At 37.0% G+C, this 14,719-nt stretch overlaps 1 protein-coding gene across 1 annotated transcript; it reads right to left on the bottom strand.

The window, feature by feature from the left end:
* Nucleotides 1-1,029: 1,029 nt before the first annotated feature.
* LOC140157751 (26S proteasome non-ATPase regulatory subunit 12-like) lies at nucleotides 1,030-14,379 on the bottom strand. The gene is made up of 11 exons (XM_072181000.1): nucleotides 14,270-14,379; nucleotides 12,933-12,992; nucleotides 11,807-11,935; nucleotides 10,227-10,334; nucleotides 8,853-8,957; nucleotides 7,883-8,038; nucleotides 6,898-7,032; nucleotides 5,827-5,939; nucleotides 5,008-5,182; nucleotides 3,908-3,985; nucleotides 1,030-3,275 (listed from the first exon to the last, which is right to left on the bottom strand). Exons 1-11 carry the CDS (start codon nucleotides 14,363-14,365, stop codon nucleotides 3,057-3,059), a joined length of 1,374 nt encoding a protein of 457 aa, XP_072037101.1. The 5' UTR covers nucleotides 14,366-14,379; the 3' UTR covers nucleotides 1,030-3,056.
* Between the last annotated feature and the right edge of the window lie 340 nt (nucleotides 14,380-14,719).

Here is a 14,719-nt window from a genome sequence, read left to right as displayed (position 1 = left end):
CAAACCCACAGCCAATGTTAACATTACAAGCCCTTTTTGATTGGCTGAACTCCTGGCCATGATGTCATCTACAATCCCGGACAAAAGTAGTTCGAACACTTGTGTCAATGTAGGACTGTTTGAGACCGTATTTCTGATATACTTGACATATTAAAATTGCTTTCTTTGACATGTCTGAACCATTTCTACAACCCTCCCCTGCCCCACCAATCAATGTTGGATGTTTCTAGGGGTTCATGACCAAAAAAAAACACACCAACAACATGGATGGGGGCATATTTGAAGTACCCATGTTAAAGTGTTCGAACAATTATGACCGGGATTGCAACAGGACTTGAAAAGAGGCTTTCAATATGTTAATCGGCTAATTAATATTCATGTCCATCTGTGACCATAGTCACGTGGAGTGATTATATATAGCGCCCTATTCATGGCATTTCAAATATCTAACTCAAAGTTCCCGGATATAACTAAAAATTGGCCTAGGGTTTGTGTGGAGTGAGCAGAAATCAAACGACGTTTGCTATATAGATTTAATTGTTCAAAGCAGCCCTTAAGTTGTAATAAAAAACCCCAATATTTTGAGTCTTGTTGCAAATAATTCAAATAATAAAGCTCTTTCCCGGGTTACAAATTTCATTTGTGCAAATATTAGAATGCCTATCGACGGCTCGACACCACATTAAGAATTTTTGCTAACATGAATGATTTTTTCTTTAACTTCTCAAATACATTTTTCAAGGTTTAGATTCAACCAATATACAATTTGCAGAGCATTTGCAACTTAGCACCCTGTCTTAGCTCCCATACATTAGTCCTCTGTATATTTTCAGGGGTATATAAATATTCTGTCAAGTCATAGAAGAGTAAACATTTCTTGAAAATTAAGGGATGGAAAAAAATCCCCCCTTGTATATTACACCCTTGTATAATTTTGAGAGTAACACGCTCCCAGCAAGTTTAATGGTTGTTAACAATACTGGCTCTAGATATCAGTCAAAACACAAAGAAGGACAACTACTCACTAGGCTTTGTACATGTATGACATGTTATTTGTTAACATCTTTACAGATTTTCTATTTTGCCTGTAATACAAAATTAATCACTGCAGTTCACAATGGCCTACCATTACAATCCATACACGCCCTATGGAAGACACAACCTTTACCTTCTGTGAATTCCAAATGGGATTACCTGAATGAGTGACTCCATTTCAAATATAAACCCTGTGTGGCAGATCAAGGTCATGTCTTCCATATGGGTGTGTATGAATTTCAACTGTATAAATAGCCCCATGGCATGTATGGTGGACATGTTAAGCTGCTGAATTTTGAAAGCGGAAATAAGTCAGTTTTCATTCTTAAGATTCATTTATGCAATGAATGAAAGCTTGCACTTTTAAAGTTACCTTCTGAGAGACTGCAAGAGCTTTGTATGCCACAATTCCAGAAATCTGAAACTCAGTCCCTATACCTCCAGCTATAATCAAATTAAGTAATTCTTGGCCAAACTGGAACATGCGCATTGCGTCCATGTAGTGTACTAAGTGTGTACCCTGGTGTTGTCACTTCCTATTCAAAGGCGTAACGCATGATCGTTCCCAAAGTCAAAAATACCCCCCTATTTTGCGCGGTTTCAAGAACATTTTCAGCATTTGTTACCCCTATTTTACACAAAAACGGGTACAAATTAGCCTTACAAATTACCCCTATTTTTGCATTTCAAGTACACTTTTACAAAAGCACCCCTTTTTTAACATTTCTAGAACACATACCAAGAACACAGCGGCCAAACTGGGAAGTGAGTTCCTGAATATTACTTGGAATGCACAAAAGTTTCACAAAAGTGAAATCCGGGAGTAAATTGAGCAAGAAATGGTATAATGATTTCAACATCAGGATTCACAAAATATACCATGCCCTATTTTTTAATTTCGAGTACACCGTCGTCAAAAACAACCCTATTTTTTAAATATCGCGAACATTTTATGTTCGCGAACATAGTTTAAACATAACCCCTTTTTTTCTCGAAATTGCGAACGATCATGCGTACACATAGTCAATGTTAAGTGATAACACCGGGGCGTGTACGCAGTGTAAGGCGTGTGTATACTTTCTTCTGTACCGCGCTATATTCGCGTGTGTTTATCGCGGAGCCACTAGCGTTCACAGTGTTCCAGTTTGGCCAAGAATTACTTACTTTGATTATAGATGGAGCTAACATAAACAGATAAACCTATGAAGTAGTAAACACATACTAGGCAACCAACCATTTCTTATGTCTTAATGCTTTACATGCTTATGGCCTTAAATGAATCCTTTCTGGAATGTCTATGATACAAACCTAGTTTTAAAGTGCATGTTTGTGGCCTAATCAGAAACAGTTGGCTTGGGCCAGATTTCACAAGATTCAAAATAGCTACACCCACCCCATGGTTGTAAATTGTGCTCTTCCAGTCGATATCCATACACCCCTGGAAGACATGACCTTACTCTTCTACATAGTAATGTGAATTTCAAATAGGGTTACCTGAATGGGTGGACTCCCATTTGAAGTCTTTCAGAGGGGTGTGTGGATTTCAACTGGATTAATTTGGGTCCTGTCTCAGAATCCCAAAGGTAAACAAAGATGGACTGTATTGAAAGAGTTGATCAATTCCATGTTTGGTTGAATCTTGTCAAATGAGGTCTTTCAAAGTCTGCAACCAACTGTTTCTTATGTCTTGATGCTTTGCATGCTGCTGGCATTATAGGCTTCAACATTAGGAGTCCAAGTTTGTGATATTTTCTCAAAATTTCAAGAGCTATCTCAAGAACCAGTGAACCAATACTGGGCTTGTTTGTACTCATTTTAATGCATTTTTCATGCCAAGTCCTACTATGGTCATGAAACTCTACAATTCTGACATTTTTGAATTTGGAACTTGTCGTCTGCAGTCGATACTTGTGTGGAGAGGGTTACATATCAAACTGATAAATCAATAGTTCCGTTATGTTTTGATTCTGTAGTACAAGGACATGTAATTTTATTACATGAGACAAACACAACACAAAGGATCACTTTTTGGGGACAAACTGGTGTAACATTTCCTCCTTGTTGATGAGATGAGTGGTCTTGTTTACTAATTGCATCAGTTCGTTAAGATTCCCTGACCATGCATTAAGAATCTCATTAGGATCTTTGTGTGGTGTGAAGTTGATGATACCGGCCAGACGATCCACTTTGGCATAAATGGTTTTCTTGACCACTAGCTGGGAAAGGAATTCTTCTCCCTCCTGAATGGGATAAAAAAGAAAGGTCCAACATAATTAAAGACTGCAGCCAGAATTATCTAAAAGCAACGAACAACTTCATGAAATCAAAGGGTAGAATGAACTGGCTATCTGAGTGTATAGAAAAGTTTACGCAACAGTTGGCAGGTAGATATGGTCTTGTAGGTCTCCGGTTCAAGTTCTGGTCATGGATCATGTTTTTTTCCCTTGGCCAACTTGTTATCTTGTTAAGATAATCAGCAAAGGTAATTAGATATGTCAATTTGATGTCACAAACCCATGTGCGCTATAATAAGTCGTGAGTCGTGATGCGATCAAGCTAAATGTGTCAATTGATACCAAAGAGATTTTGAGGTACTTGTACCCAAATAATATGATCCATTTCTTTATATATTACTGCGTATCTCAGAAACTGGAAGCCCAACTTGGATGAGATTTTCACTTAATTGTGGCCTGTACTGTTTTGCACATTGCCAATCAAGAATATACGATTAATAAATTCAAATTGATTTTTCTTCACAAATGCCTCATTTTTTGTAAAATACTTGGAAGTATATCATGCACAGGTGTAGTAAACCTGGCAGGTAATCCACACTATCTTTGGTAGGACCATATTAATTTGAATGTAAACTTACATTTTCAGATAATTCTAGTAATTCTGCCATTCTCTGCATTCTGATACGTGTGTAATATTTGGCCATAACCCTGATATTCTGTTACAAAAGAGAATAAAGCAAGATGTAAGCAAATAAATCAAAAACAGTTAGAGTGACCTTCATCAGTGATCTCTGTGAAAGCATGAAAATATTTGAAATTTGTTTTACTAGTTTTAAAGTGAAGAACAAATCTATATATTTCTCCACGTAGATTTTCTTATATGAAAATGTAACAAAATGTGACACGATCTGGTCAATGGGGGCCAATGGCGGCAAATTTGAAACTGAGATAAAGGTAAAAATATGGAGTAAAAAAACAATAAAATACATAAGAAAATAGACATAAAAAAACATCAGAATTTCAGAACCAAGTATGCTAGGCCTTTGGTGTTTTCAGTAAATGATAGCCTATTGTAAGCATAATGTAATAGTTATAGTAACTCATTTGTCAAAAATGCCTCCTTTGGCCCTCATGGACCAGATCGTGTCACAAATAAGAAGAAAACAGCAGTGCAGAGAAGATGTGAAGCTCCATTCATTCATGTCTGTACAGACTGAGACCTCCAATATTGATGACAACATCTCACTTGAAGTTAGTCCCATCACTTGCAGAGTAAGTAAGCATACTTATTATCCCTCTTACAAAAATGTACAAATCTGGGTTTTTTTAGACTTCTGATTTAGTGAAGCACTGATATAGTCCATTTGGCTTCCTTGAGAGAATGACGTCAGTGCATGCTCCAGTGGGTGAAGTGTTAAATCGTGTGTGTTGATTCAAACAACTGTCATGCTTGCACACATTGTCGTAGGCGGAACACCTGTAGTGTAAACGTGCAAAGTACTGATGTCACTCTCAAGAGGAATCCAAATGGACTGTAGTGCCTGAACTATTATAGGCCTACTGTGAGCGAAGTGTTAAATCATGTGCGTTGATTTAAACAACTGTCATGCTTGCACACATGGTCGTAGGCGGAACACCTGTAAATGTGCAAAGTACTGACGTCACTCTCAAGAGGAATCCAAATGGACTGTATATAGTGCCTGCCTGCACTATTATAGGCCTACTACATTGTACTCACATGTTCAACCACTCTAACTCGCAGATCCTCCCAACGTTTTTTACCCTGCTCTGTATCTGTGAATACTTCAGTGGGCGGATTCTCAGTTGTCCCTTGTTTCAGTTCTTTCTCATAGATTGCACACACTTGTTGCCATCTCATCAGCTCAGGGGTGGTGAAACATTTGAGAAGATCCCTGTATACAATAGGGTTAAGTAGAAATACATGTAGATTTTAGAAAGTACAGACAATTCATGATCTTACAGAGGTTACTGTTCTGAACCCAGGCTACTTTCTGTACATAACAATGCATACAGCCAGTAGTAAAGCCCTCTATAACAATAGAATAAAGTGTAATCAACACTTCCTGTCAATAACCTCAGATTGAGCATGTTATGAGAAAGTAGCATTAGGGCTATTCCAGTTGAAATCCACACATCCATGTGAAAAGAAGTCTTACGTTTTTAAATTTTGTGTGTGTGTGTTTGCTGGGAAAATCATGCAATTGCATTCTACTATAGCATAATGCGCTATTCCAGTTGAAATCCACACGCCTCCTATGACATGACTTTAAATTTCCCAAACAGAGTATGTCAATTTCAATTCAAATTCACCTGAATGGGCAACTCCATATGAATCTATTCCCCCTGTGTGGGAGATTAAGTCACATCTTTCATAGGGGGTGAATGGATTTCAACTGAAAACTAGTATGTAGCATACTAGACTAACCAAGTTCAACTGGCTAGTTACAAGCCTACCCCTTCGATAATCCAATGAGTGGCACCCTAGTCCAAAACACCTGTATAATGTTGTTACAAATGATACGAGAGAGATTCTTACCTGTAGATTGGCATTTCTTCCAGGTTTTTCTCCAATTTGACACGATGGATAAGATCTGACTGTTCATTATCATATGGTGCTAACACCAGATATAGAATGGCATTCTTCAACACCTGTGTGCAGAAAATACTTCAATTACAAGTTGTTTCACTTCATAGCTAAACTAAAATTTTGTGTTTCTCGGGTTGCACGATTTTCAAGATCATTATATTCAGAGAATATTGGTGGGCTGCTTGTCGGAGCAATTAAAAGATTTGAACCTTTGACCTGGAATGACCTACACTTATTATTTAATATGTTCCTATCCTAATTCACATATGACCTCAGGTGGCCAACTGGCCGTGGTTTGATTTTTAACATGTTCCCTTCCCTCCTCAGGTTTATGTCCACTAACTCTGAGCAATTTAAAAATTTGATACAGCTACGGCAGAACTTGGTGCTGTGTTGTAAATATGAGACTCATAAAATGTTATTAAATTTATGTATGAGTGAAGTAAAACAAATATGAACTGCTAAAAATTAGTGCAATGGTCAAATATAATCACTCGTTGAAAGATATATTAGGCCATAAAAAAAAAACAGTTTCCTGTAGCAGGTCTAAAAAGTCAAATGCGAAATGCGGTGTTTTTTTTAATCCATGTCTTGAAATGGATAAAAAATACCCTTTTCCCTGCAAATTGGAATGGAAATTTACAGTGGGTCTCTCCGACACACACACAAAAAAAATCATACTTCTTCATTTATCATCTGCAGTAGTTTTTCACTATGCTTGTTTGTTGTGTAATGTGTAAATGTTTACTCCAGTAGTGTTTTGTATTATTTTTTTATATTTTTTTCCAGGGTTTTTTGTTTTTGTTTTTTCTTTGTAAGTGAAAAAAAATTCAAATGCCCAAAATAAGTCTTCAAAAACGAAATGTGAAACAAACTTTTTGTTTTGCCTTATTTATACTATCATCCATTCACATGCACATGCTACTTCTAGCAGTATACCCTGATATGGGTAAGTATACAAGCTTCAACAAATAGTCCCAAATTTAGTCAAAAATTGGTTTGATTTTCATAAAATCTTACCTTTTTCCATCTAGGTGGATCTTCTTTGATAATTGAAGTGTCATATAGAGCTCTGTAATGTTTGCATATATCCAGATATGCACCTTCATGTTGGTCCAACTCTATCATAAGCTCAAAGAAGCGCAACTTCAATTCCTGAAAAGATAATAGTCAATTATAGTCAGTCTGTTGTTGATACTTGGCAGGATTCTTGTAAAGATTGTCACTCTCAAGAGTGTCAGGTATCTGTCTAACAGTAACATGTCTAAGTTAATTGAGCATGTAATGATGTTATGCACTAGTTTGTATTAAGCCTTCAATCAAGACTTCATAATAAAGCCGAGGTATGATGTGATATTACCAATCCATATAATACCTAGCACAGAGGTTTATTTGCTCAGAGGCCGCAAGGGTGGGGGGGGGGGGGTGCCAAACACATTTCAAACATACATGCTTGAGGGCCAAATTCACTCTAGTTTCTTATGTTTTTCTTTATACGTTAGAGTTGATCAAAGACCATATATCAGTGGTTGGCACGCTGGATTTGGCCTGCAGGCTGCCTGTTGTGAAGCCCTGCCCCAATTAAAGCTGTGCAACATTAATTCATCAATTATGATATGATGATATACGTCCATCATCCACATTGTATTTGTGTAGAGCCTAATGACTAAAGTGGAGTTACGTCTATGTGCCACAGAGATCTACACAAATATAAGTTGGCTAATAGATATATGTCTGTGTTGCTGAGTTAGCCTGTGCTATCCAATTCATAAGCTGGCTAACAGAGATGGGCTATTCCATTTGAAAGTCATACACCCCCTATGGAAGACATTACCATAATCTTGCATTCTTGCACACAGGATACAGATTTGTCTTGCATAACAGGTGAAGGATTTCAACTGCAATAGCCCGATATGGCTTGCTGCCACTGAGCCACAGAGACATCCTTGTTGTAATGCATTTCTTAAACAATTACAACTTGGATGTTTGGGTGTCATTATGTTACCTGCACTTCTTTCTCGTCCGACTCAAAGAATTTCTGACTGACTTTCTTGCTGATGATTTGTGTTCTAATGTAATCTTTCTTAGCTAGGCACAGCCTCATTTGCTCCAAGATAAATTCCACTTTTTCCTTTCTCTCCATTGAGCCAAAGGTTTCAACCTATAACAAAAAACATACACAGATTGAATAATGAAACGAAACAACATTTTAAAAATATTTTCAGTTGGGTTTATTTTAATAAGCAAGTATAGTCAAAAAGTCTCAATTCTACAAATATTTTTGTTCTAAAAAATCAGAAATATTTTGGGGTGGCAGGATTGGTGACAAGAAACAAACAAATATTTTTTTTCCAGTCTTAACACAGTTCAACTGTTTACACTCTTTTTAAAAAGTACATGAAAGTCAACTTCATTCCACAGTAAATATTATGAAATTACAGTTCGTGCGCGTATACAGCGTGTAAATAGTGCGCAGTGCTGTTGCTGCAGGTAAGCGTGTTTTCAAAGTCGGCACAATGTGTACGTCCGGCGTCCGCATCGGTACTTTGTATTTCAGAGTAGACTGACTGATAGTAATTTGAAAATGTCATCTTTTAGTTTTAATTACAAGCCTTTAACTCAAAAACATGCCTGGCGACTTATTAATTTTTCTTCTTTTTTTTATTGGTTCACATAAGCTAGTGATTTAATCAGGGTTCCTGCACCTTGAAGCCTTTAAAATTCAAGGACTTTCAAGGTCCAAAAGCATGATTTTTAAGGACTTACCACAACACAAAAATCATGATGCGGCTCTCCATGCGGCACATATTAACAAAAGTGAGAGCTCCCCAAATCTTGTCAAAATTATACTTTAGGTAAAATTCCAATTTTCAAGGACTTTCAAGGACCTTTTGAAAATTTCCAGGACTTTCAAGGCCTCGGTGTTTTCAAATTCAAGGTCAAGGACCTTGGGAACCCTGTTTAATGTGTGTTACCTGTAGTTCTCCCAGTACTGTGGCCGCTTCAGTGATGTCTCCTTGGCCTTCTCTTATCTTAGACAAGATCATGGTCAGTCTAGCCCTCTCAATCTCCACATAGATCTGAAAGGGGAAAGTCAACACCATGTTATGTTAAACATTTCTAAATGGTAAAATTAATACCACTGGAGTCACCCATTCAGGTAACCCTGTTTGAAATTTGCACTCCCTGCGACTGCGTGGAAGAATAAGGTTGTGTCTTCCACAGGGAATGTATGGAATAGCTCATTGTTAAACTGCACAGTTTGTTCTTCAAAATAGCTCCAATATGTTGCCAGAGAGATTGAAAATAGAAAATACATTTTAAACACAGTACTATTACCCGTAACCACTCGGGTATAAGCCCACCTTCGGCTATAAGCCCACCCCTATTTTTCAAACCAATCGAGGAACAAGGGTGCAAGTTTTTAAATCATATCAATGCTTTTCTTTCACATTTAAGAACAAATATTTTAAAAATATCAGTTAAAAATCAACATTCCATACTTAAAATTTTAAAAAAATTGACTCAAATGATTGTCTAATCACTAATTTCATCAGATTCTTGTTTGATGATGCACTTACGGATGTTATTTTGTTGTCATGTTCCATGCGGTTCTATGTGCGCTGCCATTTTGAATTTGAACGTCCGGAAGTGAGGGATTCTTTTCACGTTCGTCTGCAATTTTGATGCTTTTTTTCCATTGAAAATTCACTTCTAAAAAACACCCCCTGTTTGGAAAATGCTTCGCCCCTGGGGCATTTAATACAAACAATACAGTATCTGCAATTGCTGCCTTATAGAGATTTACTTTCTGCATCATTCTATATATTGCACACACCTAAAATATGACAGCTGGCAGCTATTGCATAGGCCCTTCTTGCTTGCCATCAATCCTCAATATGAATATTGGGGGATACATACATGTACAAGATCTAGCCTTGTGTCATTTTTATTCACATTTTTTCTTCGACCTGTTTAGTTTCAAGCCTTTTAAATACTGAATTAAAGTGTTCTTCGCAATGTAGAAGTCATATCTGACCTGCTACCACAAAATCCGCCATAAGTCGCTGCAACTTTATACTCATTTCGTTGAGTTGGTAGCTTCATGAAATTTGATCTAAGTTGATGTTCTTTGGTTGTCGCGCACCTGTACAAGCCAGTAGTATTATCCTTAGTGAATGGCCCATTGTGCCCCCATTCACAAAGGATGTCAAACAAAGAACATCAACTTTGGCCGAATATATATCTTGAAACTACCAACTCAACGAAATGAGTATAAAGTCGCGGTGACTTATTGCTGATTTCGTGTTAGCAGGTCACATATTTGATATAGTTCAAGCTGCACTCACCTTTCCAGCTGTGACAGTTCGTAGTGTATCAATAAGTTTGAGTTTTGTGTCCAGATCAGGAGTCTGTTCAACATATGTGAAGGCTTCTTGAACCATCTTCACTACAGCCTGAAAACAAGATTCATAATAGTAAACTTAATACAGAATATAGGATTGCCAAAGGTAAATTGGGCAAACATTTTAGGAAATCTACGTTTGACCTTAATTAATGAGGATTGAGGTCACTTTGCCTGCCATTCTGTTTTTATTTGCATTTCCTCTCTTTTTTAATTTTATTTTTAAATATTTTTTTCTCATTCTGCATGAAAAGAACATGGGAAACTTGTCCTTTTGTTATTGTTGTTTTTGTTTGTTTTGTTTTGTCCTTTAAAAAAAAACACATTCTATTTGAGGTGAACATAATTATATAAATTAGAGGAAGTTGGTATCAACTTCAAAAGCTAGATCAGCATTTACCACATCGCTGAAGCATACAAACTCACCAAAAGCAGATTTATAAGTTTGAACATTAAAACGATCAGCTCATGTTGCATAAATTTTATTGTCATTTGGTGAGACATATTTACATATCCACCACAAAATCCTATTTCACATATTCCCCACCCCTCTCCCCTCAAAAAATGGAAGGTAAAATAATGTGCACCATCAGCTCAGAGAGTTGTATGCTATTTGATTTATAGGTTAATGAATGCGTAGCACTTGTTGGGAGAGAAATTAGACAAAATAATGCACGCACCCTGATGTTGATGCATCTACATGTAATGCATGAACCCGAAGGGGGAAGAAAAAAAACCATGTGATTTTTGCTGTTTTTATAACAAATTATCAATAAAAATGTTGGAAAATAGAAACAAATATTAAATGCATCAACCCACCCGAAAAATGAATCGATCCTACGAGACGTGAAAGCGCACAGAGCACGGAGTGCACATTATACATGTAAACAATCAATGCACTCTGTGTAATTTTCTAACAGCTTTTCTGATTAGCTGCTTTGATATAGGAGTGTATGAATGGTATTTGGTCAAGGTCCATATTTAGGAGGCAGTGACTTTCTTCGGAAGAGAGGGGTCCATAAAATGTTGGATCACTGTTTTTATACCATCTTATAGGGGAGTCATAATTTTATTTCACCAAAAATAGAAGGGGGTTATAAAATCATTCCTAAGGTTTGTGACTAAATGGCATTTAAAATATTTACTAAAATTACATTTAAATCTTTCCAAATAATTCTTTGTTTAAAACTGGTCAAAAAATCATAGCAGAAGATCCCTCCTTCCACTATTTGATATCGAGGAATAACTAATGTAAATCACTGTCTCATATCATTAGGGCATATTTTCACCAATTAGTCAATCTCCTGATGAAGAGATTATCTTTTCATTTTTAATATTGAAATATTAATTCAGCGCTCTTAATGGGGAAATGCCCTAAACCTTTGCTTTTATATTATTGGCTTTAACTCAAGAACCCAAGACCTATATGGAAATATTAATGCGATTTAATGGCTAAACTGGAAATATGATTCCTGCCATCTCACTCGCTGAAAACATTGTCAAAGTGTGTATTAAATGGATTACCTGTTTGAGCTGGCTTCTTCTCTTGGTAAGCAGTATAATGTGTTCATTCAGCTTATTCCAATCCTTGGCACTGAAGCACAGTTTCATGATTGCCACCAAGATTTTGGCTGTGGAATGCATGTCTGCTGCCTGCATAGGAAAAAAATATTATATGCTTACAAGTATTAAATTACATAAAAAAGAATGCTGCAAATGAGACATACGTCATTGGTCAGAAATTTGGCGAGAATCTGGTAATCCATTCTCGCACAGATTCTCGTCAACAATATTGCAAGAATCTAAATGGATTTTTATAAATATTTCAGTTTATCATACAAAGTTATATGGCGAGAATCCATGGATTCTTGCAAAATTCCACTGGGAGAATCCAAATGGATTCTTGCACTTGGTGTGAATTTCTGACCCTGATTACACATCAATCCAAATTCCAACAAGCAGATGAGGTAAGTGCACTGTATTATTTCAATGCAGCCCTCGAATTAAGGATCTGAAGGGGCACAGCAACTTTTTTAGGGCAAGTTGACAATTGCCTTGGATTTTTCACTGAAAAGGCAAGGCAGCACGGCAGTTTGTAATATTTCAAGAGGGCATCATGGCAACTGTTGAAAATTTGAGAAGGGCACCAAGGCAATTTCTCAAAAGCAAAGAAAACACACACAAACAGTCTGATAGATGATCTGATAATGAAGGGGCAGGGTGGGGCACCGACCAGGTGGTATGCGCTGTGGCTGCATCCTCTAAATTCAGTACATTTCCATCGTCAACCGTGTAATTGAATGGGATTATTTTGAAATTTTAAAATGCTTTAATATCACAAACAAATAGGCGTATGTTAATAAATAATATAAATACAAGCTAAAACCGTTGGGGTTCAATAATGAACCCCACAAAACTAACCGAGTATGGAAAATGCCATACGGTCGGGCCAGGCGGTTTCACAAGTTGCCGGCTCTATCATGCCACTCGCTGCCTGGCACTGACGGCAACTTCATTAGAGGGCACATCAGTAAAGGACATATTTTGAGGGCATTACGGCAGTGGGGATGGGCATTAACACATGGCATTATGCCGTGGGTTAATTCGAGGGCTGTTTCAATGTATTATTTTGGAACATTAGTTTACTTACAGTTCTTGTCTGTTTCTCTAACGAGAGTAGACTCTCCAAAGCCTCATCCAGCTTGTTGTCCTGCAATGAAACATCAACAAAAAGTCACCTGGAGGATTCAATTAATTTTTCTACGTACGTACGGCATTCATGGCCCTATGGTGAGGAAGGAACAACTACATGTACATGTAGGGCCATGATGTTTCTGGTTAAACTTCATTGTGCTGCTTGCTAATTTAAGACTCGGTTGAAACAAAATTAAGGATCAAATGTATTTTAGTGTCCAAAAAGGCAAAATTATCGTCAAAGTTCTGCCGAATTCTGAACCCTTGCGAAGGGTTCAGAATTCGAATCGGGAATAAAAATATCTGATCTTTGCGATCATTCAAAATCATAAAATTACAACTTTAAACATATTGGCAAAATATAACAATATAGAAATAGAATAGAAAATTTGACGTCAACTTCTCAAAATATTGGAGAAATATGCTCACTAAACATTGGGAAAGTACGCAATCCAATTCCCATTCAAACACGTGGGAAACTGAAAGTGCATAATCCCCTAGTCCGAATAATCAGACCCAGAACAAAATATTAATTTGTGACATGATCGTGTACTGGGTCTGAACTGTTTCCATATGAAATCTTGATGGCAAATTGGACAATAGAAGCACATGGTTCTACATGACAGCTTTTTAATCCTTGTTATTCAGGTTACGTGAATCACGCTATTGTGGACCATCCTTCTGATACTTGAGTGTTTGGACAAGCGGAACGGTTTTTGTCTACCTCTCTGTTTGTAAACAAACCAGGAGGTCGAAATAAATCCTCCTCGCCGAATACGAAAGTCAGCGTAATAGTACGGCACTGATAATCCCCTAGCCCTACATTCCTGTCGTCTATCACACAGTAGAGGATAGTAAAAACACAAATTCCTATCGTTTATTCTCTAAGTAAAAAGGCAGTAAGCTTAAAACATAAACAATACAATGAAATGTTTAAAACATGAAAACATTGCAGGGAAAACATGTTTAGTGTCAGTGATGTTGCAGTTGTATTGTTGATCATCATGATCATGATGATGGCCAATTTCCAAGACAAGTCAAGTAAAAAACATCAATTTGAACAAATTCTGAATTACATTATGATTATTCCTTTCATAGTTTAGGACCCCAGTTTAGGCGTTGAAATGAATGCAAAGCTTCAGCTCAGCTCAATCAATTGATCATGTTCAATGCAGTGACTTGCAAGAAATTGAGATATGACCATGATTCAGGAATGGGCAATAACTTCGGATTCGATCGTCCTATTTGTGTCTTCTTTTGCCAAATAAGAGAAAATATTAGTAGTTAACGAACCTTTACAAGCTGCTCGCATTCAGGAATCCGTCTGTCGACGGTTTCACTGTAATCCACTTCCATTTTCTGGATGCGTCCATCTCCACCGTCGGCCATTTTGATAAATTGCCAGTTTGCTGTTTGCCACTGTGAATCAATCACGACGAAAGGGTTAAGTCTACAAAATCAATTAGGTGTACGCATAATATTCTCGTACGTGGCAAAACTGTTTGATTTAGGCTAAAATAATCACCGCTAGGTGTTGCTAATGAAGTATTTTGAGAGTTTTATTGGGCGCATTCTAGTGGTATTTTATTTATTCCAATGCTGAAAAGCAAAATATTAAAGCCTTCGCACCATTTAAAGCTATAAATAAAGTATATTAGTTATATAATGAAAATGTATTCTTAACAAGAAAACTTGTTTAATTTGGATCAAACAGTCCCTCTGTGGCTGTGCTGTCTCAAACTC

Source organism: Amphiura filiformis, chromosome 1, assembly GCF_039555335.1.
Source record: "Amphiura filiformis chromosome 1, Afil_fr2py, whole genome shotgun sequence".
NCBI lineage: Eukaryota > Metazoa > Echinodermata > Ophiuroidea > Amphilepidida > Amphiuridae > Amphiura > Amphiura filiformis.
This window is presented reverse-complemented; position numbering and strand designations above follow the sequence as displayed.